Source organism: Diadema antillarum, unplaced genomic scaffold (genome assembly GCF_040938485.1).
Source record: "Diadema antillarum isolate AM-2024a unplaced genomic scaffold, OU_Dant_1.0 seq00000097_RagTag, whole genome shotgun sequence".
Taxonomy (NCBI): Eukaryota; Metazoa; Echinodermata; class Echinoidea; order Diadematoida; family Diadematidae; genus Diadema; species Diadema antillarum.
Window position 1 is genome coordinate 1,913,019 of NW_027271186.1, and position 27,769 is coordinate 1,940,787.

The following is a 27,769-nucleotide window of genomic DNA, read 5'->3' on the forward strand; positions in this document are numbered from 1 at the left end:
CTGCATGCCTCTCGAGAAGATGGTTGAACTTACAATAACAATAATCCCCGACGCTCCCAGTACATTATGTTCAGCAGCATAAGTTTGCGTATATCATTATTATCCGTATCTTTTGTTTTGTACAGACCACATGGATCTATGATCGTTATCGCTGTATGATGCCAGATAGATTGTAATGAGGGCTTCCTAAGAATCTTCCCGAGGAAAACGTGCTAACATCTTGGATCGTGAATTGGTCCGGACAGCGAGCTAGACTGGGCTGAGGGTTGTTGGTTTAAGTTGATGGTCAGGCGGGTTGGGATGCTTGTTGACGTGGTGCGCAGTTGACTGGATCGAACCGAACTGCGCAGACAATGGGAGCTGGTCCGCCTCGACAGCGGGTGCCAGTAGCGCACCGTGGATTTATCCTTGGGTTTGAGGCGCCGGCAGGAGTCTGGGATCTGCAGAACGTACTTCCTCACATTGGCGTTGAAGACCACGTAGATGAGAGTGTTGAACATACTGTTACTCATGGCGAGCGCCTCTACGAGGTAGAACACGGTGAGGATGATGGCGTGATGAGACTCCTGGTACGTGGGAAAGATGATGTCGCGGCAGATGGCGAGCACGTGGTATGGCGCCCAGCACAGCGCAAACAGGGCCACCACGATGATCAGCAGGCGGATCGTCCGCCGCTTTGACGTCTCGGCAGCGATCTCCTGCTGCGCGGTCACGTGACCCCCCGGCACGCGTCGAAACCAGAGTTTGCGCGCGATGAGGAAGTACGCCACCGACATGATGGTGAGCGGGATGAGGAACTCGCCGATGACGAGGACAAGAGCGTAGCACTTCCTGGCGCTACTGTCCTGCCAATTCTCCCCGCATTGCATGAGGGCGACGTGATTGCTGTAGTAGAGGTGCGTGGACGAGTAGAGCGCCGTGGGAATCACGATGGCCAGCGAGAAGAGCCAGATGAAGCAGAGCACGAAACATGCCCTGTAAGTCGTCATTCGCGGCTTCAGCGGATGCATGATGATGATGTATCTGCAGAGCATCAAATAAACATCACAACAACGAATTTAAACGCTAATCCGAAAGAATGCATAATTCGGAGGGAGGGGGGGGGCTCTGTATATTCCTTTAAGTAATAACATTCTTGATAACTAATCGCTTGTAGCCGATTGATAATTTGCCCTTCATCGACGTCAACATAATATACAAATTATTTAGTGTTTGAGTAGTAGCACCATTACTAAAAAAAAAATATGATGGGCATGCATACTTGGGTGACATGCATGCCTATAGTGATATGTTGTACATGCCTATGATTTCTTATCAAGGCTACTACTCGAACGTTTAATTGGATAATCGCCGTTAATGTACGTCGATGAAGGGCATTTTGTCCATCAGATGAAATCAAAACAACTCGATGCAAGAATACAAGAATGCAAGACTGTTTATGTCTTATGTACATGTTTCCACTCTTTTTTAAACATCATTGAATTAGCACGTACTCTATCACCCGTATAGTTTGAAACGCCTTTTGGCTACAATGATAATATGTGACCCTGCACCTCAAAACAAACAAAAAGTCGCCAGACATGATTTTTTAGTTAAGACCATATTCTGAAAGAGCAGACTTTAAGCTTTAAAATGATGTATAACTCAAATCAAATGGACTCTCCAAACCTATCTAAATATTGAAAAGAAAGCACAGACTCATGAAAAGTGTGAACTGAGAAAAGAGGCTCTGAAGTACAATGTCTATTCAAGCGCTTAATCTTTACCAAACCGTGCTGGCTGTGCGATGAATGGGACAAAAAACAGGAAGTAAACCACCAGAGTAACAACAATGAATTGATTATTATATTAAACTGAAATTAAGCATGCGTCATTAACACATTCTGTCCATAATCAATGCCAACTTTCAAAGCAGTAGCACTATCTTTTCAAAAGTTATTAGAGTTGAAAGTGAAGAGTGTGGACAAGGTTTTTCAGAAATGAAAAAGGGATTCTACAGACGCAGCTAATCACACTATTCTACCAAAAATGTTCAAGATAAACTGCTAAAAAACACACTTTCCTGCCCGTTTTATGATACCAAATTTTAGCATAATGTAAAAGAAGACCCGCTCTTTCAGAAAATATGAAAAAGTCATGTTCGGCTAGGTTAACCCATTTCACTTATTTCCACTCCTCACGCAAAATCAGTGTGTGCGACTTTATGTTCGTTTTGAGGTGCACGGTCACATATATCGTTTGCCAGGTAAACATGGAGAGAAATGGCATTCTAACAGAATGAATTCCCAACGATGAAAAAAAAAGTATCTGGCGTCATTACTTATTATCCCTTCTCTTCCCAGAACTGAATGCGTGGAGAACGATCAGCTCCTTTATTCTATAACTGTTTTGCACTCGATCATCCCAAACAAGGTTAATTTGACATTCTTTACGGACCGTTTCTGGATAGCAAGACGAGAGTACGGCTTTTCTATTATGACGTACATCAATGTGCAGCTGCCGTCATGACGGTATGAGATGTTGATCGGACATATTTCTCGTGACATGCAAAGGATTTTTTTTTTCTAGGAATTCGATCGAGTCGTACTGACAAAATAACGCTATTAGACATCTGTCGTGATGGACAACCTAATAAAGTGAAATCAAAGAAAGGGGAAAACGATGGAAAGGAAGTTGGAAAGAAGGACAGAACGAAAAGCTTGCAAGAGAGAAAGACTGAGAGAATGGGAAATATGTGGCAGAAATGTTAGTAAGGAGAAAACGAGAAAATAATTTACGAAGTGAAGGACTGATAGCAGCTTTCTTGGTCTTCCTTAAAGGGGCATTCCAGACGATTTTCATAATTTCACATCATGTAGTACATAAATCGACAACTCCAGGTATAGATTTGTGGAATTTATTGTGGTTCTTGAGCAGAGAAACAATACTTTAAAAAACCTTAAACAAATTACACTGAACAAGGATGATGACATAGGAGGTTCACATATTTCAGAAATGTAGCAGTGTAATTCTATTACAATACCGCTTGCTTGCGAGTTCACCTGTGTATAATCTATGCATGCCTTCTTCTTTTGTTCTGCTTCCTTGAGCCCCAACTCATGCATTCTTATGGTGACTCTGGGGCCATGTCATCATCCTTGTTCATTGCAATTTGTTCTAAATTTTAGAAATATTCTAATTCTTCATCCCAATTCTCACAAATTCTGAAACTCTGTCCTCAGTATAACTAATTTATAGTTGTTCAAATGTAAAAATTTGAAAACCATCCGGAGGTCTCCTTTATCATCTCAGTCAAGTCATCATTTTTTTTTTTTTACATAAGTCCTCCTATTAAACTATGTCCCTCTCTGTGTTCTAAATATAACGATGTGTTTTTTTTTTCTCCTGCATTCTTACCAACATAACTACGTATAAAAAATGTTTTGCATTACATTCAATCCAGCTTGTATTTTATCACTTATTTTACATTATGAAATCCAGATTGCTTGCGTCCACGATGGCACATGCTGTAGTTCCCTCTTTTTTCTCCCTTTTTTTCCTCTCTTTTTTTCCTCTTCTTTTTCCTTTCCTTTTCTCTCTTTTTCCTCTTCCCAATCATTTTGATGTCAGTTGACATCGGTTCGTTTATTGTGTTTTATATTGATGTTTTGTGTATTTTTCTGAGGGTCCCATATCGTACAAGCTTTGCTTCTTAGTGGGACCCTCCACTTCCATCCTCATCCTTAGTTGACTTGTATTATACGCTTTATGTATTTAACAAAGATGTAATCACATCTACTTTTCACTTTCATAATTTTCTTATGTACCTTTTCAAGTTTTGTTCTGTATCACAAATATCCCGTGTATACGCAATGTACATAAAGTTCTTTGTTCATTTTGATGGAGGTGAAAATAAAGTTGAAAGTTGAAAAGTTGAAATGTTTTGTGAGAAAAAAAAACAAAACAACCCTGCCAAATGTGAGTTATTTTGATGTATCCTTGTCAGCTTCTTACATTCTCGCTAAGATCGATACGTTGACTCACACACACACACACACACACACACACACATGCACACACACACACAAAGACACACACACACACACACACACACACGGACACACAAACACATACACACTTACACTCATTGTACTCGCCAAATCTTTTGATTGTTACTCTCTCAAGTACTGCTATGAATAAGAATGTATATCGAAGCCGATAAGGTGTCGGCAATGATTTTTAGTTCATCTCTTCGATGAAATTTATAGTGTACAGCCCCCCCCCCCCCCCACACACACACACAAACACGCACAAACAGACAAGAGTAGATAAACATATAAAGTACAAACGTTTAACGATTCTCACGGAGCAGGCAAAGATTGAAAAAAAAATGCGTTGTCATTTGTCATCCAATCACCACTCGAAGTGCGCTGGAATATTACGTTCTCATTTTTTTTTTCTGGAGGTACCAGGTGCCTAGAAAAGCAAGATAACAGAGTATCTGCTGCAAGCAAGCAAAGCTGCAAAACGTGGCTCTTTGAATGGTAGATTCGGTTACTCTTTGACTCATAATATATTTTCAATAAAGTGAATTTGTTGCAAGCAGTAACGTAGACACACCATGCTAGACTGAGAGGGGAAAAAAGATGACGATCAGACTTACGGATCGAAGTTACCAAATGGTGTCTGACATTTAGTGCGATAAGATGGGAAATTCATCGTTCAGCGTGCCGTCGCGCAGCAAAGCTAACGAGAAGGAGGTGATAGTGGAGGAAGACTTTACTACGTGTCAGGTATAATTCAGAGCAGAATCAAATACAGACCGGAAGACGACGCGAGGCAGAAATTGGAAAGACAGAAAACGGAAAAGTGTCCAAGAAACGATGTGAGAAATACATACAGCACCACGGAGAGAGAAGATCAGAGATGGCATCGGATGAAATGGAATGAAGTAATACGAGAGAGGAAGAGAGACAGCAAAATACAAAGAGAGCGAGAGAGACAACTAGTTGAAAAAATAAAGAGAGAAAGAGGGAGAGAATTGTCGACTGTCTTGTATAGTCAACAAGGCCGCAAAATATCGAAGATTGATATGGTTATCTGCGAATGGCAAATACAGTTTTTTGCCGCTATCTGTAGTATCAAGAACAAACTGTACATTTCCGCTTTTCCAAATAATGCCGCGTAGTAGGGCTCTCATCAAGAGGGTGCGTTGTCATCAAATCACTAACACTTTTGTGATGCATTTCTAAAAAGCCAAAAGGGGATTGACGGGAACATTATGATAGACAAACAAACAAACGTACAATAAGACACTCTTATTTTTGCGGAGTCAAAAAATGTGACGTCAATGCCTACAGTCACAATATTGACACTGTCCGAGTTGAATTTTACTAAGCAGAAATAAGAGTGCATTAGACTTTAGTGTTTGTTAGATTCAGACAACCTTTGCAAATTTCAAAGCTTATACTGTTTTTATGGAATACCCATACGCAAATTGTGCATGAAACTTATACTGAGCAGTTTATGGTTTAACGTTTGATTTTTTTCCGGAGATTTCCTTGATTAGGAGAGTTTGTAGGCCCTATTTATCTTTTCCATGATAGTGCGAAAAACACTGTTATACAATCCAATAAATCCTATCGAAGATGAGGTTCGTAATTTCTCGAATAATGTCGCCTTCACCTGAAATCAGTAGTCACATTTGTGTTCGTAACAATGTGTGTTGTGTGTAGATGAGACTTCTGTGGCATCATATGCCTTGGCAGAATCTAAGTTAGATGGGAAACTAGTGTGGTTCAGTAGTGTAGCTCACGGGCACTCGATCTTAAGGACCATGGTTCTATTATAGTCCACTGACCGTGGTCAGAGTTAATATACACGGTATATACTGTATCTTCTCCTTCGAAGAAGACTAAGGGGCATTGATCACGTGACTGCTTAGAAAAACTCAATTCATTCCTTCATAACCACGTAAGGTATAAATTTATTGTTAACCACCATACGGCTACAAAGTGTGTGTGCTACTAAAAAGCATGAAGATAAAAGCCGAGCTAAATCAGGTCGTTTTCTACATAAAGAATGGCCTTGGGGGCAACTCAGCTGTCGCCTCACTATTACCATTGATTTGTAGCTGGGTCACTCAACTTTGTTTCTACTAGAGGGAAGAAGAAGAAAAAAAATACATACCACATAGATTCGCCGATTTCAGTGACATGTTAAATAAAAATTGTGTCTTGCTATTGAGACTGATGTTCTTTTGTGTATGGGGGGGGGGGGGGAGGGTACACGCCCGATCGTGTCTTGCGGCGTCCAAGTTTTCAGACGACATAAACTAAAAGTAACCACAATAGCGTTCCGCCAATTATGTGATTTCACATTGCTTGAACATTTCGGCGGATGTATAAAACTTGTGTTCGGGCGAGGAGGGGGGTAACGAGTGGGAAGTGATTCAAAGTGACTTTTATTGTTCGGTACATTGATAGTGTTAGGAATGCACTTTTTTGACGCTGAGTAAAGTACAGTTTAAACCGAACATTTGACCAGGCATTTAAGGTATAGATTAGCGAAGCACGCCAAACAATACTATGGCGTCACATCAGGGTAATTCTACACTTAAACAAACAAACAAACAAACAAACAAACAACAACAACGGCAACGACTTTTAAGCATACGGTTGATGATAATCGTAGCAATATTCAGCAGGATGAGGCCAAACGGGAGCCATTTTGTCTTGAATGGGCCATCCTTTAAAGAGAGCTCCCCGTCCAATATCCTGTTGTCCACTTTGTTTTAAGCGGGACATGTCAGTAATATCAACGGATAGCACCATAAGTGTCAGAGAAAGAGCGGAGGAAATTATTGCGTGTGTGTGTGTATGTGTGTGTGTGTGTGTGTGTGCGTGTGTGTATGTGCGTGTGTGTGTGTGTGTGTGTGCTAGAAAGGGAAATAGAGAAAATGAAAGCGAGAGAAAGAAAGAGAAGTGTAAGAGACAAGTGACGATGGGAAGTACAAAGGAAGTTTAAACTAGATGGACCGCGTCGTTTTGGTATATCTCCTTGAGTATTTCTTTTTTGTTCACATTGTTTGTTTGCTTTTATGTATAGTATTCCTACCTTTCTAGAGCTTCGCAATCGAGACGGGAAGAAATCAAAATGGACAGTGGGAAAAGAGGAGGTGGAGGAAAAGTAAAACAAGACACAAAAAAGTCTAAAAGACAAGTGGAAAGGGGGACACAAAATAACCTTGTTTGAATCTGGGAAAGGAGAAAAGAGGATTAATCTTTACGTTTCACCGAAAGGAGGGCATCAAGAAGTGAAAATGCCTGGATATATAAGAAGAAGAAGAAAAAAAAACCCAGATGAATGAAAAGAAAGAAAGGTATAACAAAGAAACAGGAACAAGAAGCACGAGAGTTACCGAACGACCATGTGACAGATTGCACACCGGTATTGATGGGAGGGAGGTTCCTCCAGGAGGCGCATGCAAAGTTGCAAAACAACACAATTACAGTGATTTACAGCGGGGGAGCTTGTCCTTATTACCACTTTAATTTCCTGCGTGTTGTTCCCGCCCGATTCGAACACCTCCATGATAGCATTGATTAGAGCAACTCGGATCGCTGGTCGTCAATGGGTCCTTGAGGTTTGCTGACGATGGGACCATTCGTCTCGTCGTCCCTATCACTCGCCCTTTTCATATCGACACAAAAGGGCGGAAATCATTCGGGAAACCGCGCAGCTTGAGAAACCACGAACACCCGTCTGAACCTCTGACAACATCATCCTCGGAAAGGTCCCGCCTTGGACGAACAATAAATGTCGTGCAAAACACACCACCAGGTCCTAAATAATTATCAAGGAAAGCAGAATCACATAAAATTTTCCTAAAACGGTGATTATATTACTGTAATAATCACGCGCACCTTCATCTTAGATAGGACACTACAATAGACATGATATATTTATCAACATGATCAAGGGGGCTTAAAATAAAGAACATCCAATGAATGTTTTTTTTAATTTACACCTAGGCATTATACAACCAATCTCCCTTCTGCCTCTTGCAAGATCAGTTTTCGTGCAAACTAAACTGATATGATCCCTTCTCGATGTTAAGACTAGAATGTAAGCCCGTAGAGTCACGATCACGTCTAAAATGGAACCCCGTGAGAAATAATCTGCTTTTTAAAGTTTGCACCGAGCAGTTCCTCCCAAGACGGCAGAACTAATAGGTTTTACGCGATCCCATTGAATTTCCGGCACTTTGCGTGGGTGCTTGAGTTAACGAAGACTATCGCTATCGCAATCGCTATCGCAGACTATCGCTATCACAATGAGTAATATGTTTTCCTCGCGGGCAAATCCTATGTTCTGTTTGGTTCGTTGTGTTCAATCACTAAAAGTAAGACTGAAATGTGAAAGGAAAGTATTCGTTCCATCACAACGTAAATCCTCTAGGGATTCAGGTACAAATTTTCAAAGAAATGTCGTGATTGAAATGCCAAACATCTTGTTTCTTCAAGAATGATAAGGCATATTGATATCAAGAGGAGAATGCTTTGCTTGAAGTTACTTTATAACGTCAACAGTCAGTTACCCCCAAAAAGTTGTACCATCAGGAAAAAAATACATAGATATATAAACATATATATATATATATATATATATATATATACATATATACGTATATATATATATATACATATATACATATATATGCATTTTTGTCAAGACTGAAGAAGGCGTAGGATGCCGAAAATTTGAGTCGAATAAACTTATTCTTTATTGGCCATAAATGCATTACCAGTTTGTTTCTTCATTTCTTCGTGGAGCCAATATGTGAAATCTCAACATGCATAGCCTATATATATATATATATATATATATATATATATATATATATATATATTCATTGCAGTTATTCATTAGATTTGTTAAATTAAAAGAATTATTCGGACACGAGCTGATATAATTCTTCTCTTCTGGGGGGGGGGTGGGTAGTCGGGGAAAAGATTAAATATATGTATGTTGAACACTGCATCCCGTGAGGTGGTATAGCAGGAAAGACCGAATTGCCTTCTGGTAGTCATATAGGAAATAATTCGATTGAAGCATACAGAGTATGGACTGACATAGGGTTATCATTTTCTCGCAGACAGTATGTACGTGGTGGGATCTTAACATTCGCTCGACAAGCATGCAGTTATACTGTGGATGGGTTGTCTCCACGCTTTGTTTCTGGAAATCCGATACGCTTTCTATTTAGAGAGAGTGTAAAGGCAAAATGGGGAAAGACGGAAACGTGGACACAGAGAACTGCAAAAACTTACATAACAAACCTAAAAATGGAATAGCAAAAGGAAGCAGAGATCGAGCGTGATAGGCTCTTGCATAAATGATAAAAGATAGAATCAGGAAAGAGAGAAAGCAAGAAGAAGGAATAAAAAAACAATTGAGGAAAATACAGGAAAAGAAAGCAAAGAGATGGTGGGACTATTGAACTGTGGAGATAGATTGGGAGGGGTGGGGAGGGGGGGGGGGGGGGGCAAGAAAAGAATCGGCTCGAAGGAAACTTGTGATGGACTGTCATCATTTTCGTTTCAAGAGTGAAATCCGAGCCGAGCTTCTCTGATGAATATACATGCTTCCGAGGAGTTGGCGGTGAGGTCTGCAATAGGCTTGTCGCCCTGTCGAAAATAGGACGTCTAGTTTGTTCCGATTGGACTTAAAATCAAAGGCACCATCCCTCGGGGGATTTCCGTTGCTCTTTTCTATCTTAATCATGTATGCCGCCGGTAAGTAGTGGTGTCATATTTTTTAATGCCGCCGCTAAACTTGCGACCAACCAACGAAGTCTTAGCAAAAGCTCTTCTGCGTGTCATCTGACTAGCAATGGTGTCAATTTCACCACGATAAACAGGGCGCGAGAGATTGAATACAACAAAGACACTGAGTCGTATCCAGCACCGACTACATACAGGAGAAACATGATCCTGGACCATAATGCTTAGCTATCGGTTATCAAAAACCTACGAATAGAAATCCTTTTTATGTACCTATTTAACTCCTTACTAGGTTGGCTTGTATAAGGTTTGTACTGAGAATTGAGAACAATAGTGATGATAGGGAAAAAAGAAAATAAGATAAATTATGTCTACCTAAAAATGATACAATAGACAAACCAAGAGAGAAAGATACAGATACATACTGATAAAATCAAAGAGACAGACACTGACAAGACAAAAAAAAAGATACAAAAAGAGGAAAACAAGACCTGCAAAAAAGAAAATGAAAGAGAGCTTTCTCTTCCAAATATCCAAATATTTACCAGTGACTGTAACAGAAAAATAAGAAGATAAAAGCAGATTTATAGGAAAGGCAATGGTTAATTTTAACAAGAACAAATTGACCACAAAATAAAAGACTAACAACAATGTCCATATGTAATGTTTCACAGGTCCGTTTGTAAAAGAACAAAAAAAAAACAACAACAACGGCGCAATGACATGTAACGGCTGACGATTTAGAGAAAAATAGGCATACTACGAGTGTAGAAGAGAAGGACAACGACAGGAGACATTGAAAAAAAAAAACTGGCAGGATCATCTGGCAGGTACGACATTCTGAAATTTGTACACTTTGTACAGGGATCACGAGGATCATAGTCAATGCGTTAATGGAAGAACAGAAACTTTCGATGGATTTTTTTTTATATACAACTTCGAGTGCAAATCTGCTCATGCAAGTAAGCAATGGATACGTGGAAGGAGGTTGCCTGGATTTCCATCGCTTTCTATTTCATTCGCAAGTTAAGACAACCAGTAAAATACCACACTCTCTAAGGACAATTTAATCCAGAGTGAATTCTCCTTCGTCTCTCGTCCACTGGTCGTCTGCGCCTGTGGATAAAACTCTACTAGGGTGGCGGAGCAGACGATGAAGACGTGAACAAACGATTATACAGCCGTATTCATTTCTTCCCGCTCTTACGATCGGATTGATTTCCGCCAAATGTATCCATCCAAAATTCGATCTCAATGGCAGATGATCGTCTAAGCGACTTTTACATTTATCCCCCGCAAAGGTCACGGCATCGAATTCGAAGCAAATCACTCGACGTCAGTGCCGCCGGTTCGGCAAGAAATAAATCCCAGGCCGTTAGGAGAGCAGCTACGCAGTGAATGCAACTAAAGTAATTGACTTACATTTTACGGGAATGTAAATGTGATTCAAACTCGTTCTAGAACCTACTGGGCGTGAAAAAAAAAAAAGAACCTCACTAGAATCACATCCCAGAAAAATATACCAGTGTATACTGATAGACAATATACCATGTTTATATGAGTCAATGACTCCACATTCTTTGCTCTCTTTTTTTTTCCTCATGAAAGCTACACGTGACAGCCACACGGTTTCAACGATATCCACAAGAGACCTGCTCAATCAAGCAACAATGACTATTTCCAACCGAGCAATCTAGCAATAAACGTTTATGAAGTAAATGATCTTATCAATACTTTATCATCATAAGATATCTATGCTTCAAAATATCCATTTCATGAGCCTCTGTCAAAACAACATTCCAGACATATTTCAAATTCTTGAAAGATTTTCTTTTTTAGGAATCATTCACCAGAATAGATAGTGTCGGACGCCGTGTCAGAAGCGGATATACTTTCCGACACATCATCCCCTTTGTGCTATCTCGTCACTTTGAGGGCCAAACCAGTGACGCTCATAATAATCAAGATCGCGTGACATTCGACCTGCCACTGAAATCACCACCAGCAAGGTAAGGCATAAATCGTTTTCAAATATGACAATTGTTGCGCTTTTCTCGTGTCACGTGAAGCTAATTTTTGTTTTTCACCGAGAAAAAAGCGGACTATCAGATAGTGTTTATCTTTAATTGGCCGTATCCTTCGGTAGCTGACGCCTATTTCTTTCTCGTTGAGGCATGGATTTCACTCTCACGCGCGGGGATGGAAAATGCGACCAATGTAAGCAAAGCTTATCGCATTACCCCCCCCCCCCCTTCCCCTCCGTCAAAGCTGAAAATGGAAATGTATATAGCCTTGAACGCCACAGGGCTGACATGACGAAAGTTTTCAAGTGCGCCAAAACGACACAACTGCTCGCGGCTTGAATGAATAAAAAAGAGGGGAAAACTGTTGGAAGGGAGTAAAGTAATAACGCCGGGCGAGAGGTTGACGAAAACAGGCTAAGGTGACCTATAAATGAATCAGTTAGATTGTTTTGAAGGTAACGTTAGCTGTGATGGTACCATTTTCTTATCGCTCCTTGTTTAATACTTTTGTGTTTTAATACCGGAGAGCAAGAACGAAGAAGAAGAAGAAAAAAAAAGAAGCAATATATCATGGCGGGGAAAAAAACTAAATATCCGAAGTTTGAATGACACTGAATGCAGGCTCTTCCGATGCCATTATCAGTGATTATTTCTTTTGACGCCAACTTTAAATGAATACCTCTTGATATGGCGGATTTTTTTCTTGCCACTGTGAAACTTTGCTATGTAATCGTGATGATTTCAATGTAATCGTGATGATTTCACCAAAATGCATGATAAGAAACATTGGGTATTAATAATCATTGTGACGAGGCAAAATCCGTCTGTAGATTTGTAGATTTGTAGATATTCAAAGATAGACTGGTAGAACCATTTTTGAAAGTCGATTAGTCTCGTCAAAATAATTAAGGGTGGTTTGATATCAGTTAAATCAATATTAGTTTGCCTATCATTACATCTCATTTATATAACTCTTGATATGATAATTATGTGTTATTTATGGTGGAAATATATACAATCACTGTTTGTGTGTGGGTTGGGTTTTTTTTTTGAGAAGCGGATGACAGAAAACAATTATCGGATTGCATTGTACCATATTGAAAACATTTGAATTTATGTTGACTAACCAAGGAGTCCATGTTACCTATAAGGTAAGTTCATATGAAAAGGCAGCATTGCTGAGTATTGGCGAGTCACAGACAGTAAGACGGGAAAGGGAAGATTGCAGAAAGGGGTGCTCTTGGTGCAGAGGAGGTAGACAAAGTATTGCAATGGTAATGACACAAGTTATGTCATAACATAGCAAACTAACTTCTGCTACTGTGAAATTATATATATATACATGTATACACACACACACACACACACACACACACACACACATATATATATATATATATATATATATATATATATATATATATATATAATTTTTTGAGCGATTCGCTCTTTCTTAAGTGAGAAGTTGAGAAAGAGCGAATCGTTCGAAAATTTGTATGCCGAAATAAACTGTTGGTGATTACGACATGAACTTGGTGTCATTTATGTTTTTGATGTTATTATTACACCAACACGTGGACAATTTACTCTCTCTCTCTCTCTCTCTCTCTCTATATATATATATATATATATATATATATATATATATATATAATACTGTATATATATAATATATATATTAATTTATTTATTTACATATGTATATGATACTGTATATAACTGACACATGACTACTTTTCATCAGCAGTTTTGTACGTTCTATATAAGCCTAGGAAATAATGTAGTTGCAGAGCATAAGATTTACAATGTAATTTAGATAAGACTTTTCGTTATTCAGAATGCATGACATTGTTTAAAGCATCACAATGTTGAATATGCTTTTCGTTAGTTATTCTTTTAATAAATGTAACTCGCCTTATCGAAACTAAGTTCTAAGCCTAACTGCACATGGTTGTTTCGTACAAAAATAACGTGTTGCATTGATTTCCGTGAAATATACTGTGAGTTTGAATTAAATGGATTCTGTATACAGCGCAGATACTATAACAAAGAGGGAGAGATAAGAATCCCTACAATCTCTCGTTTATTATTATTCATGCGATTGGCAGTTTAGGAATAACCTGTCAATGTGAAGAGTTTGTTTGCAAAAACCGATAAGTCCATGTTTGCCAAATGGAGATATTTGCGATTAAAGGTCAAGAAAAAGTAAAGAGAATAATAAGAAAATTTTTGCTTCTTTTGACCATAACTTCAAAAATGTACCTTTATATGTAGTGACCAATATATCATCTAAAAGGTTTTTTGTACTTTATGACAGAGACCGTACTTCAAAATCTTCAAAAATGGACTTATCGGTTTTTGCGAACAAACTCATCATGTTTTCCTACATGAAGAAACGATTAAGGATCAAAGGTATTGAAAGTGCCATGAAAACGCCAGCAATTAAAGAGCAAATCATTGAGAAAAAAAAAATCGAACAGTCTCTACAATTTTAGGACAAGTAGATTTCCTGGTATAGTTGACAACCGCAGTCTTGGCTATCGCAATCATATAACATATTTTGCAAAGCTTTACATTATGAGATGTGTGGCAGCAAGGTTTACATCGATTGCTATGCAAAATATTTAAAAGTCACTTGATCGTGTGATTCTTTGAGATACTGCGACTCTGAAATCTGATCGTATTTTTGATCATATTCTCTGTACATCAAAAGCGTATCCGAGCTGATGAAAGATTGTGAAAACTTTGACACCGCTAAGAGTCGAGAAATCTTTGTGAAAGCCTGTCAGAAATTAAGACACGTGGTAATGGTTGTAGATAGCGGCTGTTACAGCTGGATATTGCAAGTTTCTACGTGATTATGTCCCCGTAGTACGCTTCCGTCATACCATATGAAGTTAGCACACCTCTTTGGAAATTTGGTGAATTCTTTTAAGCTTTGCTGATGGTGGAACACAACATTACAATAATTCCTACAGGTGTAACAAGTGGTTTGGTGTTTGTTTGTTTGTTTGTTTGTTTGTTTGTTTGTTTGTTTGTTTGTTTGTTTTTCAAAGCCGGTACAACTGTTGCACTCATGACGTAAGGAACGCCTGTGATATGCTCTCTTACCAGTCAAGCGTGCTGCTCTTTTAAACGCGTCATGTATGTTTGTGGCCTGTTCTAGCACCTCACCATGCATGACTGTCAAGTTATTCTCGAATATGGATCTCGAAACGATATCAGCTCGCCTTTCATTCACAACAAGCCCTGCATACTTTACACATTCTCATAAATGCGCCCTGCGGGGCACATTCACAAATCTGAATTTATATACTCTGTATCAGTAGTCGGAAAAACTGTCCCCGCAGAGGCACGGACCAAATATCAGCATATTTATGCATACTCGGCAAACATAGCTATCATGCGATAGCACCACGCACACACACACACACACACATACATACAAAGAGTGAAACGTATGCGGTGATAAGATCATACGATCATAGACAGTTCCCTATAATAGTAGACCAGCCAAACCTCAAAAAAGGCTCTAGATAAGGATTCGACGGCATTTTTTGTTAATGCTCCGTTCTCATACTGAAAGTCTTGCAAAAATACTAAGGAATAGCGTACGGCCGGATGTCAAGCGCGTTTTTGCCGAAAAATGTCATTTTTGGCACAAAATTTAGAAGCATGTCAAAAATCACGATTTTTATTTTTTGCTTGCATTCAATTGATATTTGAAAGATCATGAGTTTCAATTGTCCCTTTTAATGAAATTGCAATTTAAATGTGTTTCCTGAGCAATTTAAAAAGTCATTTTGTACAGCCATATATGGGGCTCTCAAATGTTTGGGTGTTGTTTTCTCGAAATAATATTCACAGATTAATTAACGTTCTGCAAAGTTTGCTTTTCCAAGCTAAATAGATGATCTTCCAAAAGTAATTTAATGTTTTATAAAACTACAAGTGTTTCTTTAATTGAATGTGTCAATATTATTTCTAGTTTTCTTGAAGAAATCTTTACTTTTAATCAAAACTCTGAACTTGCAGGAACTCAGAAAATGCATTTTCGAGCATTTTCCAGTAGCCCCGCGCAGCTTGTGTGCGCGCGAATACTTAATACGTGTGCGTACGTCTACCCCTACGAGCTAGCTACAGGTAAAATCTCTCGCGCGAGAGCTGCATGTTTCGGTCGTTGAGTTGGAAACGTGGTGACTGGAAAAGGGACTATTTCCTTCGAATGTAAGTAACTTAGTAAATAAATACATAGTTCTTTATTGCACTGCATAACGGAACTTTAAAATCTGTTTTGATCTAACACTTAGATATACAACTTTGATCTGAGACTTGGTTAATATCAAGGTTCAAGCGCTAGTACTACGTTAGGCCGATGTCTTTAATTACTGATTTCGCACCGATCCCGTGGGCGCGGGCATGCCTACCAACCCCCGGGCCGCCACCCGACCGTGCCGGTGGTGCTTGTTAGTGGAACACCGATTATTCCGTAAAGCACGTCTTGACACGGTGCGAAAAGAGGCCTAACAAACATTAGGTCTACGTCTAGATTTAGGTGTCTTGTTCGTTCGATCTAGGTTTGTAATCTATGGCCTCATTACATGCAGTTGGACTGAATCCTCGTTTACTGTTAGGTCTAATCTATCTAACGGTTACACTCTCTCTAACTGTTAATACTAACGTTAGTGTTAGACATTCTAGCTAGTAGGGGTAGTGTTACTCTATTAAACGTTAGTGTTAGTGTTAGAATGTACGGCTACGCCTGTTATTATGCCAAAACAATTCAATCGGGCTAGGCCCTATGATAGTATAATCACAATGAACTTAACACCTAACGTTAGCACATTAGCAGTAGTATAACGTGGACAGTACAGGCCCACTACTACTAACGTTACTGCGCTGGTTAGATGTATTTGTAGGGCTAGAGCCAGGTCCAGGGCAAGGGGCTGTAGTCTATACAGAAGGTGTAGATGTAGATCTACCAACGTTTAGAGTCTAATATACTAGACCTACAATATAAAATCTAGGGCCCGGGTCTGAAGCATAAATAGCTGGCGTCTGGAATTAGGATCTAGGTCTAACCTTAGTCAAGATCTGGGCCACTGATTCTACCTAACGTTAGAGGTTTCTAGTAACCTACTACTCATATCTAGGCAGTTTTGTTGTAAAGACCCAGCTTACTAGGCCTAGCTAGACCTAAGTTTAGACATCTAGAGGTTCTAAAATCTATGCATAATAATTATACTATATATGTAGGCTAACTTTGATAAAAAAGTTTATGTTAGATCTAACATTAGAAGATCCTAACATTAGCTCTAACGTGAATTAGCTAGACTAATATTAGTCTCTAGAGCAGAGGTCTAAGGTTGATTCCACTCTTTCTGGTATTTGTAGACCTGTGGGTTCAGAAAAAGAGTCTAGGATCTAGGCCTAGGTGTTTTATATAAAAGCTAGTCTACAACCAAGTGATCTTGCCATTCGAATATGCCCGAAAGAGAGAGAGAGAGAGAGAGAGAGAAAGTGTTCAGTCCTGACTGCCAACCTCTCCTAATCTGTGAATCATTTACATGTACTCTTCTAGCTTACAAATAGATCTAGTCAAAGAGGAACTATTTAGAAATGTCTTTACTCATAAGTACCAAGTTCTTATGTTAATGTCTCAAAAAATAAAGGTTCATTTGAAAAAAAATGTAAATATTAAATTTTTAATGGATCAGTTATACCGACTCACTGAAACCTAAATATCTTCCTTCTTCTTTTTTAACTTTTTAAAAAGCTAAAAAAAATATCATCTTAATAAAAGAGATATATTTTTAGTTATAATTGATTTGCATGGGGAACAAAGAAAATTATGTCAATGTCAAGATGCCTTTTCAAAACAATCAAATTTCAAATTGATTTTATTTTGTGTTCACTGTTAGCTTATAATGCTCTGCTTTAAAGATGAAAAAAATTATTTGAGTCATGTTGATTTCTGTTTTCAGCTAGATGTACCAACAAGTGGACAGACTGAGTCTTGTCTTCAAACTTCACCAAAGAGAGAGACATAGGCCTATCCTGACTTGCCAAAATCTAATTGTAAAGACTGAGCTCTTTCTACCTGCAACAAAGTGCAGAACAACCAGAAGGTAAGAAACGGTAAATGTCTTAAATAGCGGTCTAATTTGAAATATCTTTTAAATACTAACTTACTAAGTGTTTGATTATCAAATGTATCACTTCAGTGCCCAGCTGAAAATAATGCCAAATCTAAATACATTGAGTATCAAATATTCCTATTCCATTTGAATAAATTGTAACAAGCATGTTTTCACTTTGACAGTTGCATTACAATGCAGTGTACAAGTACTTTGCAAACAAAGAGAGGAGGATAATCTTATACACGTGTATCTCCATTTATATAAGAAGGGGAGCAAATCTATGATCAAATGTGTATTCTTGTTTTCTTGTAAATTCATTGCATGTTCTATTGTAGAGGATCATGAACGGTATTCTATCTACTGAAGATGAGATCATATAAAAATCAAACATAAATGTAATCAAGTAAGATATTATATGTAATGAAATATTTCTCAACCATGTCAATTGGCACAAGTGTTTAATGTGTGCACAGATGAAAATACATCTGTAGTCACAAATCAATTAACTTTCCATTGTTATTATGTTGCGTTAAGTATGACGTAAGGGTGATATACTGTGATGTATTGTTCTTTATTTTTATCAAGGTGTCAGCAACAAATGGACATGCTGAGTTTGAGATCACATCCACTAGAGTGAGGGGGAGATAGAAAGATGTCTTGACTGCGATGTGAATGCCCTTTCCAGCTCACAAGTAAGTGTCAACGATTTGAAATTAGGAATATCATCTCATGAATACAAACCGATTTATGCAAGGAAATCATATCCTAATCCACATACAAATGAGAGCATGACACAATCTAATATTTGTGTACAGGAATTACAGGTGTCAAGATGACTTCCATCCTACATAATTCATTTTCAGTAAGATATGGCTTTAGAGCATCAAAGATGATAATAACAATGACATGATTAATGTATTACATGTAAGACAAATTAATGTTGACAGTGACTTGAAAATCCAAAATCTCATACTAAGGGATTCATGAGATCGTGATGATTAATTCTAATTCGTGATGAATGTGTTTGTTTTTTGTTGCACTATGATTATCCTGTTTCACTCATGAAAATGATAACTTATTTAAGTTTTTGTTAATTGTATTTTCGACCAGAATTAGCACAAAGTGGACAAAATGGACCCTGCAAACCACAGCCAACTACGGACAAGAGAGAAAAAAAAAGAAAGAGACAGATGTCCTGACTACCAACTTCTAATCTGTGCATCCTGTACTCTATTTCGAAAGGAAATATGGGAGGTAAGCAATAATACATGTAAAATGTAAACCCCAAATATGTTGGAATATTTTGTCAAGCCTTTGACATCTTGACCAAATTTTTGACTGTCGATCGTTCATTGGGCAGAAAATTAACACATGTTTTGCTAAATGAATGCAGTACTGCATATGCATGTAGTCAATCACTCCAACAACGAAGATTTACATGAATTAACGCTGATTATTTCTTTTTTAGCCTCTGTCAAAGATGGTTGCAGGAGTTTTTATGTTGTTGCAGTCATCCATTCACACGCACATCTGTCCTATTCTCATCTTGCAATAACTTAACATTTACTCAGCAGATCATCTTTAACTTTGGTTTTATACAGAAGAGATGATTACCTGCTGAGCCTTGTACAAGTAGCATTTTAGTTATTGTTGTGATTTTGCTGCTGATTGTAAATTACAGGGAAACCCTGATTTTTATTGACTGTAGAGCATTGCTACCATGACATTATATTTACCTTCGGATGGCAAAGTTACCATAACCTCTAAGCAATTTGACTTTGATTAGTTATGAGGGTATTGATGTGAAAAGTCACGGGGACATTATATGCACGAAAGTGTTGAATGCATCCAGTTGCAGTATCAGGCAAGCACTACCTTGAACTTCTTCTGAATGGAATAAAAAGCTTAATGGAAAGAATTGGATATTTGGATCATGAAAGTTTCCTACATTTTATATTTCATTGTGTACTCACGGTTAAATTGCTACAATTAGGATCTACTGTATAAAATAATATACTTTACAGTTTCAAGGAAACACTACATATAGAGGAAATCAAGTAACCGTATGTCTTTATTAGCATATACTTGTATGTCACTGTGTCTTCACCAAAGATTAAAATGCCCATGTCACTTTCCTCATCAAGTAAAGACAGATACACCATTCTTTCTCTCTCTCTCTCTCTCTCTGTCTCTCTCCAGAAACAACCCTGTCAGGCTATCCGGTCCGCATCCAGATTCCGTATGAAGGATGTCATCAGAACCTGAACTTACATGTGGAATGCATCCATCTAAACTTCTCAAATATAATCACAATGTGCTTTCAGGACTATTATAGAAGTTGAATATATAAAAGACATGTGTATATATTAGAAATTTCTACTAATCCAGATTAAATGCCTCTTTTCTAATCTTTTTTTTTTCTTTTTTTTTCCTTAGTGATGAAGTAAAACAAGGCCTGATACAATGTACCAAAATGTGCACAACACTACTTGGCAAAGAGCATTTACAATATGATTTGATATAGATCTATTTCCAATTTTGATGGCAGCATTAAAGGGATGAGGGATGGTCTACTTTTGGTTGAGATGGGGGCTGAGATGGAGATTTTGTAAAATAATGAGAACCCTGTTATGAAATATTAAAGAGTAAACAATACCAAGAGGAATTCCAAATTTATTTGTTAAAAATTGGTTTTGAAAAGGCTGAGATGTACAAAAAAAAGAGGTCCTAATAAAGGTGGCACCCACTTCTAATTATCATCATTTTGTGTCACTTTTAAAAAAAAAATTCTCGGCCGTTTCAAAACCAAGAACTTTAATCAAACAAGCTTCAAATTACTCTAAGAATTTGATGCTCTTTCATATTTCATAAGTTGTTTTTATTTGCTTGCAAAAAGTTAAAGTCTGAATCTCCATCTCAACCAAAACTATACCATGCCTTTGAGACTCAGAGTTACAAGCCGCATACTAGTAGTTCATGGAAATTGATCCTGTTATTTCCTTTGAAGCCCAAACGCCAACATTTTAATCCTGTCAGATTGGAATGTCTTTTGTTTTTGTTTTTATGGGGGGGGGGGGGGGGGGCAACAAAAGGGAAGTGAACTTTGCCCTTCTTCATCAGATGGAGGAAAATATGTGACATGTTAGTCAGAAAAAAAAAGAAAACTGCACGTTGAAGTGCTTAAAAAGAGAAAATTTCACAAAGTAACAGTTGGTGAATCTGAAGGGAAATAGCATAGAGCATGTTTTTTCTTTTCTAGTTTAAGATATAAAAGAATAGTATGTAGCTTAAAGGAATGAACATAAGTAAAATGTTTCAATCCAAACGCCAAGTACAAGAAGTAGTGAAAAGAAAATGTACTGGTCAAGATGTATGTTTTGCCAGGTTTCTTTCACATGTGCCATAATTGTCATGATGTTGGTAATACTGTAATATATGCTAGCTATTCAGGGCCCCAGCAATGTATTCTGGTACTTGGAATATGGGAAAGTATTAGAGGGAAACATTACCCATGCATTTTGGAGAGGTGATTTTTTTTTCTTCACTGAGAGACGAGTATTCAGTACAGATATCTTATCACACTGGTCTGCAGAACACAAAAATAATATCAGACTAAAAGTAGATTTATAAAAATTTGGCAGTCGCCATTCTAATTTAGTTGTACATTGACGAAAGTTCAATGCAACAGCGTACAGTCATAATTAGCTAGAATATGTAACCACAAATTGTTAAAAAGATAGAGATATTGAAATATTGCTTAAAGAGAACATTTTGTTTTTCTAACTGGTGTAACGTTTGTGATGCTGGACACATTATAGTATATGTCACATTAAAAAAAATATTGAGGCTATCAATGCAGTTAATGTAGTCAGCACAATTTGTATTGTTTTTCAAACTCTTTGGATGTGTCACAGAGATTTGTTCATGATAGACATTTTCACTGAGGACTCATTCTTTTCTAATGCTTTTAATCATTTAAGAAGATTGCTTTCAGATGGATTTTTTTTTGTTTTTTTTTTAGATGTCCACAAATAGAGACTGAGGTTCTTTACCTTTCAAAACGAAATATTGTTGAAGAGAAATAATTATATATATTTTGCAGGATTCAAGCATGTTCTTACTGTGTATGGTATTCTAATCAGCATTTTGGTAACCAGCAACATAGATGTCAAGTGCTGCTATTCTAGTAAATGTACGCTAATGGCAAATCATTGCTTTAAAAAAGAGAAATTTATTGCCTCGTTTACTGTTTACTGTACTTCATTCGTGAACGCTGTTTGAGACGGTGGTTGCGGGCGTGTGCACATTGTGTAGTACGTTTTGTTGGTTGACTGGGAATTTAGAGTGTTGGTGATAACTGAAATGATTTTTTTTCCACAAATTTGTGATAATATAGAAAAAAAAATCGAATTGCAAACAAACAAGTTGTTACATGTCTGCTCCAAGGACATAGAACTTGGCCAAGGATTAATATAATCTGCAATATAGACTCTATGATATAACCGACTTAATGATGGGATGGGGAAATGAGGCTGTTATTGCATTGTACGCATTTCACTTCTACTTCCTTTTTACTTCTTGTTTTCTCTTTTGAGGGTGATATTTGCCTTACTTTTTCACACAAATCCGGGATACATAATAACATTTTTATGTCGCCGACTAAGTGTGCGTTCCAAACAACGTTCATGTAAACAATCAACCATCATAAAAGAAACATTTAGTATAAGTCTTCTGCGGGAGAATAAATCAAAATAAAATGCAAACACCTCGCCTTAGAACATTACAAAAGTAAAAGTGATTTCGTGCCTATCCCTTGTAGGGCTCCGTTTCAGGGCCTGAGAATGCAAACTATATAGCATTATGAATTCCAAAGCATTCTCGGGGGAAGGGGTGAGTATGCAGGATGGGAGATTTGGTATCGTATTTTTTCCCAGTAAAACGTGATTTGTTATCACGGTTTCCATGACAACCATTTCCGAACATAGTAAACAATTTATATATAACTCTTAGGTTTCATTGTTAAACATAGATTAGTTAGATTGATACATTTTTCACACACACACAAAATGTTTCAACACTTTCGTACGTTTTACAATTATGAATATTTGAAATTTTCAGGGAGTGACCTAATGATGATCAGTTGCCATGGTAACAACACTACTGATTTTATTTATTTATTATTTTTTTTAGGGGGGGGGGGAGAAACACATTTCAGTCATATCAAGGTGCCACAAAGGGTTTTGCAGTCAGCTATCCAACCTGTCCATTGACTTTGCCAATTATGTAAGATAAATACCTACACGCACTATACCATGTACAATATATATGGGCTTACGCTATACATTCGATTTTTCATTCAAAATGCGCGTCCGGTAAAAATACATCGTCCCATTTAGGATAACATAAAACGAGTTATCTTTCGCCTTATCTTGTAATTTCTATGCTGCATAAGATATCAGAATATATATTATATTTCGGAAAAATAAAAACTTTTGAATAGATTGATTTAGGTAGTTTAAAAAAACTTTGAAATATTGGTAGATTTTACAAAGTACAATTTTGTGTAAATCAAGTTTTTATGTTTCATTGCGCCATATATGTGCGTGTAAAAATTCTACATTCAAATGCATATTAGTCAGGTTCTAAACTTGAAATGGAAGATAACACATTTCTAGTTTGAAAGGTACTTATCAACCATTACTTATTTCGGTAAAAAAAATAAAAATCGTGATTTTTGACATTCTTTCAAATTTTGTGCTAAAAAAGGCATTTTTCGGCAAAAACGCGCTTGACATCCGGTCGTACGCTAAACTTGAGTATTTTTGCAAGACTTTCAGCTGGAAAACTTAGCATTAACAAATTTTGCCGTCCAAAGTAAAAAAAATCGTCTTGGCTGGCCTACTATAAGGTTAACAGTCCTCTGTTCCGCGTTCCCATTATGTCCGTTCGCTTTTGACCTTGTATGAAACTTCATTAGAAAAAAAAATGATTTGGCTTTAACGATTAAACAAACGTTCTGAGATCACGCAAAAAATAGTAGAATCGACTTTCATGTAAATGTATATAAATATATTCTTGTCTCTTTTTCTGTTTATGTATTTTTTATTTATTCATTTTTTATCCAAGTTTTGGGAGAGTGAGTCAAAACCTATGAATTTGCAAGCCGTCTTCAGTCCAGGATGCAAAAAGTCACACGAATACCTCACTTGCCAGCAGATACGTTTTGTGTCCTCTTTGGACCTTCCAGTTGGCATGCAATGTTAAAAATTTTATTCTCAGCCGATATCAACGACTATTATATCCCGTCTGAACAGACCATAGAGCTCTGGATAGCTAGCCTCCGGAGGACACTCGGAGAATATTGTTGCCTCGTGTTTCTTAAGACACAATACTTTGGACAGCCACCTTCCGGGTAGCCTCCGGAGTTCCTCGGTGCATATTTACCCTAAAATGCTATAGACCATCCAGGGTAGACTCGGGGTAGCGTCTGATATGCACCAACGTAGGCTGTATTTTACGACACTCTCAAGGTAAATCTTACCCGGCGAAGCCAAACGAAGTCACCTTGACCGGAAATTTTGTTGCGCGCGCTGTCTGCTATTAGTCGAACGGTATATCCACCTTCGTGTTCTAGTCTGTCGCTGATTTTATGACTGATTTCTTCATTGGATTAATGAGATCTTTAAGAGATGAGCAATAAAATGCATTCAATTAACGTAAAGTTTAATTTCTTCCAGAAGAATACAGTAATTCGAACATGTTTGTAGATGATGTCTGTACTAGTAGTTCGCATGTATGCTGTGATATAGTGTCTTAATGATAAGCATTTCCCGAGTACTAGTAACGAATTGGCCTGAGACGGCTCAGTGTGCTATGGTACACGGGAAAGAACTTTGAGCAATGCCTGCTAAGACGGTGCACTCATCGTTCACCCAATCTTTTGCAAATTATTCTTTTTTTTCAGTTCACTAGTTTGTTTATTTCCATCATCAAAAAAGAAAAAGAGAACGTGATTCAAAGCGGTATAAGTTGTCGATTTGTCTTTCATTCGTCTGATAAGGGCAGTTTTTTTTCAAATACAATATAAAGTACATTGTATATGCAAATGATGTCATAAAAAGAAACAATGCACTTTGTCATGGCAACAAAAATGGAAAGTAATCATAACGATGGAAAACAGTGCTCCACTAAAAAGCCAAGCTTGTAAGACGTGGAGCACTGAGGATTATTTGAAGATGTTACCCTTTGTTTCACCTCCGGAGAATGCCAGGAGAATGTCCGAGTAAAGTCCGTTAAGACAGGGTATTAGACAACGAAAGACCAACAGAAGATCGTACGAAAAGTTGAAAAAAACAAAACACTAAATCCCCAAATTGTGTGCTAACTTTTGCGATGTGAACGTTCTGCCAACATTGAGATTTTTGTGGTTTATACCATCTGGTTTGACATGAAACCTCAAAGTTCTCTCGTATAATATTCACTTTATGGATTTGTATCACATCATTTATCAATACTTTTCGAAACACGTTAGAACAAGGGTATGACAGTAAAGATCTCCAGTCCTTCATTATCTTTGATATAATCCCATGCACACGATCCAAACGTCATGATTTGCTTTTCTCAGTTGTACATGAAAGAAGTGTATTAAAGCAAAAGCAAGCTTCTTAGAATTGCCTCCAAGAAACAAGATATGCAGTGTAAATAAAAACAAACAAAACAAAACCCCGTTGTATATAAATTACGCTTTGCTCTGTTTTATGACTCAGTATCAGCCCCGTGAGCAATTTAGATAAAATTTTAATCGAAAAGGCTGGAAGTCATTTGTACCAGTTGCAGCTATAGCTTCGCATCAACCTTCTTGATAGACATGATAGGTCACGCCTTGCACATTCGGCAACAACTTTCCAGAGTTTGCCGCTGATATGTCCTTTTATCTCCTTTTATCTGCACATCTACCAATCATGCCTACTGTAATTCGTACTGAAAAGTGTGGCTGGAAAATTAAACACAGTGACCAGGGAGACAAAGTTCAGAGTTTTAGATATTCTGCGATGCTTCAAAGTTTCGTTTTGTTGTCAAGATTTTAGAGTCAGACTTGCGGCTGTCACATGCAATCCTGAAATTCGATTATCGCCAAAGGCGCAGGATAGTTGTGCGTTCAGCAACGCTGGTGGCGCCTTGGTATTTTAGGCGGATGATTTATTTGTCCTAACCTCGTACGAATCAGAAGTTGTTTTTGTTTAGCTTTGTATTGTTTAGTGTTTTTTTTTTCAGAAAAAAAGACAAAGTGCAACGCACAATCGGTGTGCGTTTGTAGCGAGAGGGAAATTGCTATAATAGCATCAGAAGAGATACATTGGAGTTGCTTCGGCAAAAGCTGTGCTGGAAAAAGAAAATAAATGGCAAAAATCTGAGAAACAGCCGTAGGGGGTGTCTCTACGATTTCTCTTCCCAATACCAGAGACTGTGAAGGAAGACAGTGTCCGAAATGATAAGTGGCTTTCCCATCCCAAATCTATCCTGCCGAAATGAAAGTTAAAAAAGGCCGCTATAACCCTCCCCCCCCCCCCCGCGCATTAATGGTAGATTCGCGTTTCGCGTCAAGGTTGAATGCAATTTTTGATATGACACATAAACCCTCTAAAAAACAAAGTAATCGAAATTCTATGCAAATGTTATTGGTGTCGCAGACACACACTCAAAGTGTTGTGCAGGGCAGAGACTTGAGTATTAAGTACGCATGAATTTATATTCAACTGGCAAGAAATAATAATAAAAAAAAATCTTGATACCGATATCCTATTGATCCTTTTCAATTTTAAATCAATCAAAATAATTCGTGAATGCAAAAATAAAGGTTAAAGAGACAAGGAGAAAATGTATTTGTCACAATTCTTAATCTCATTCTCTCGTCTCCCAATTTCCAAAACAGGGGATGGGGCGTGATCCCTTGTTAATCTCTCAAGTCCGTGAGGAATTTTGTCGCTGAAATTTTCATCTTTTTGTCATCATCAATTTGACGCCGCGGAAGTTCACTTTGTATTTTTTAACTTTTGCACGTTGGAGAAGGATGAGATGGAACTGACTAAATTCGTGAAATTTGCACAAAATAAGAAATACATTCACGACAGTTTGTCAGCTTGAGGGATAAAAAAAACCCCACGGTAATATTTCACTTGTGTTGCCAATTTAAAGTTAACTTATAAATATAGAAACCAGAAAAGAAAGCCTTATAAAATTCCACAGCTGAAACAAATAATTAAGTATGAGAGAAAATAGTAAACAGCAAAAGAAAGATACAGCACCAAACACAGAAGTTTAGTTTGTGGGACTGGAAGGGTCAAAGAAAAATACTCCCTAAAGATTATTATACCCACCTGTCGATTGCAATGGCTAGCAGTGAGTTGATGGACACGTAGAATGACGTAGCTTTCAGGTAACCGACGGTGACGCACATGGCTTGCCCGAACGGCCACGTCTGGTGAACGGAGTAGAAGAAATTGAAAGGCGCCACCACCGCCGCTACGATGAAGTCTGAAAGGGCCAGGTTGCCAATGAGGAGGTTGGTGGTGGTGCGCATGCGCCGGAAGCGGTAGATGACGCAGCACAGGAGTAGGTTGCCAATACTGCAAACGGGTATCATAAGGGTGTAGCTTATGCCGAGGACGACCTTGGCGGCGGTGTGGACGTGAGGGAAAAGTTGGCCCTCTTCGGGGGGCGACGAGTATACGTATTCGTCGTAGAAGTTGTCGTCGTCGGTGTGGGTGCTGGAGGGGGCCAAATCGGCGTAGACCCCCGTCATGTTGTGGGAGTCCGAACTCGGATCGCCGCGTTCGAACAT

General features: G+C 38.0%; 1 protein-coding gene and 1 long non-coding RNA gene across 3 annotated transcripts; one reads left to right on the forward strand and one right to left on the reverse strand.

Moving 5' to 3' along the window:
- Positions 1 to 212: 212 nt before the first annotated feature.
- LOC139726741 (prokineticin receptor 2-like) lies at positions 213 to 27,769 on the reverse strand. The gene is made up of 2 exons (XM_071637735.1): positions 27,306 to 27,769; positions 213 to 1,023 (listed from the first exon to the last, which is right to left on the reverse strand). The coding sequence occupies exons 1-2, from the start codon at positions 27,767 to 27,769 to the stop codon at positions 213 to 215; spliced, it is 1,275 nt and encodes a 424-aa protein (XP_071493836.1).
- On the forward strand, positions 15,975 to 20,209 carry LOC139726729 (uncharacterized). Of its 2 annotated transcripts, XR_011710718.1 has the most exons (5): positions 15,975 to 16,015; positions 17,773 to 17,916; positions 18,514 to 18,620; positions 19,039 to 19,182; positions 20,128 to 20,209. It is a non-coding gene; the product is annotated as an uncharacterized lncRNA (long non-coding RNA). The 2 variants fall into 2 exon arrangements; XR_011710717.1 differs by lacking the exon at positions 15,975 to 16,015 and having other exon boundaries at positions 17,686 to 17,916.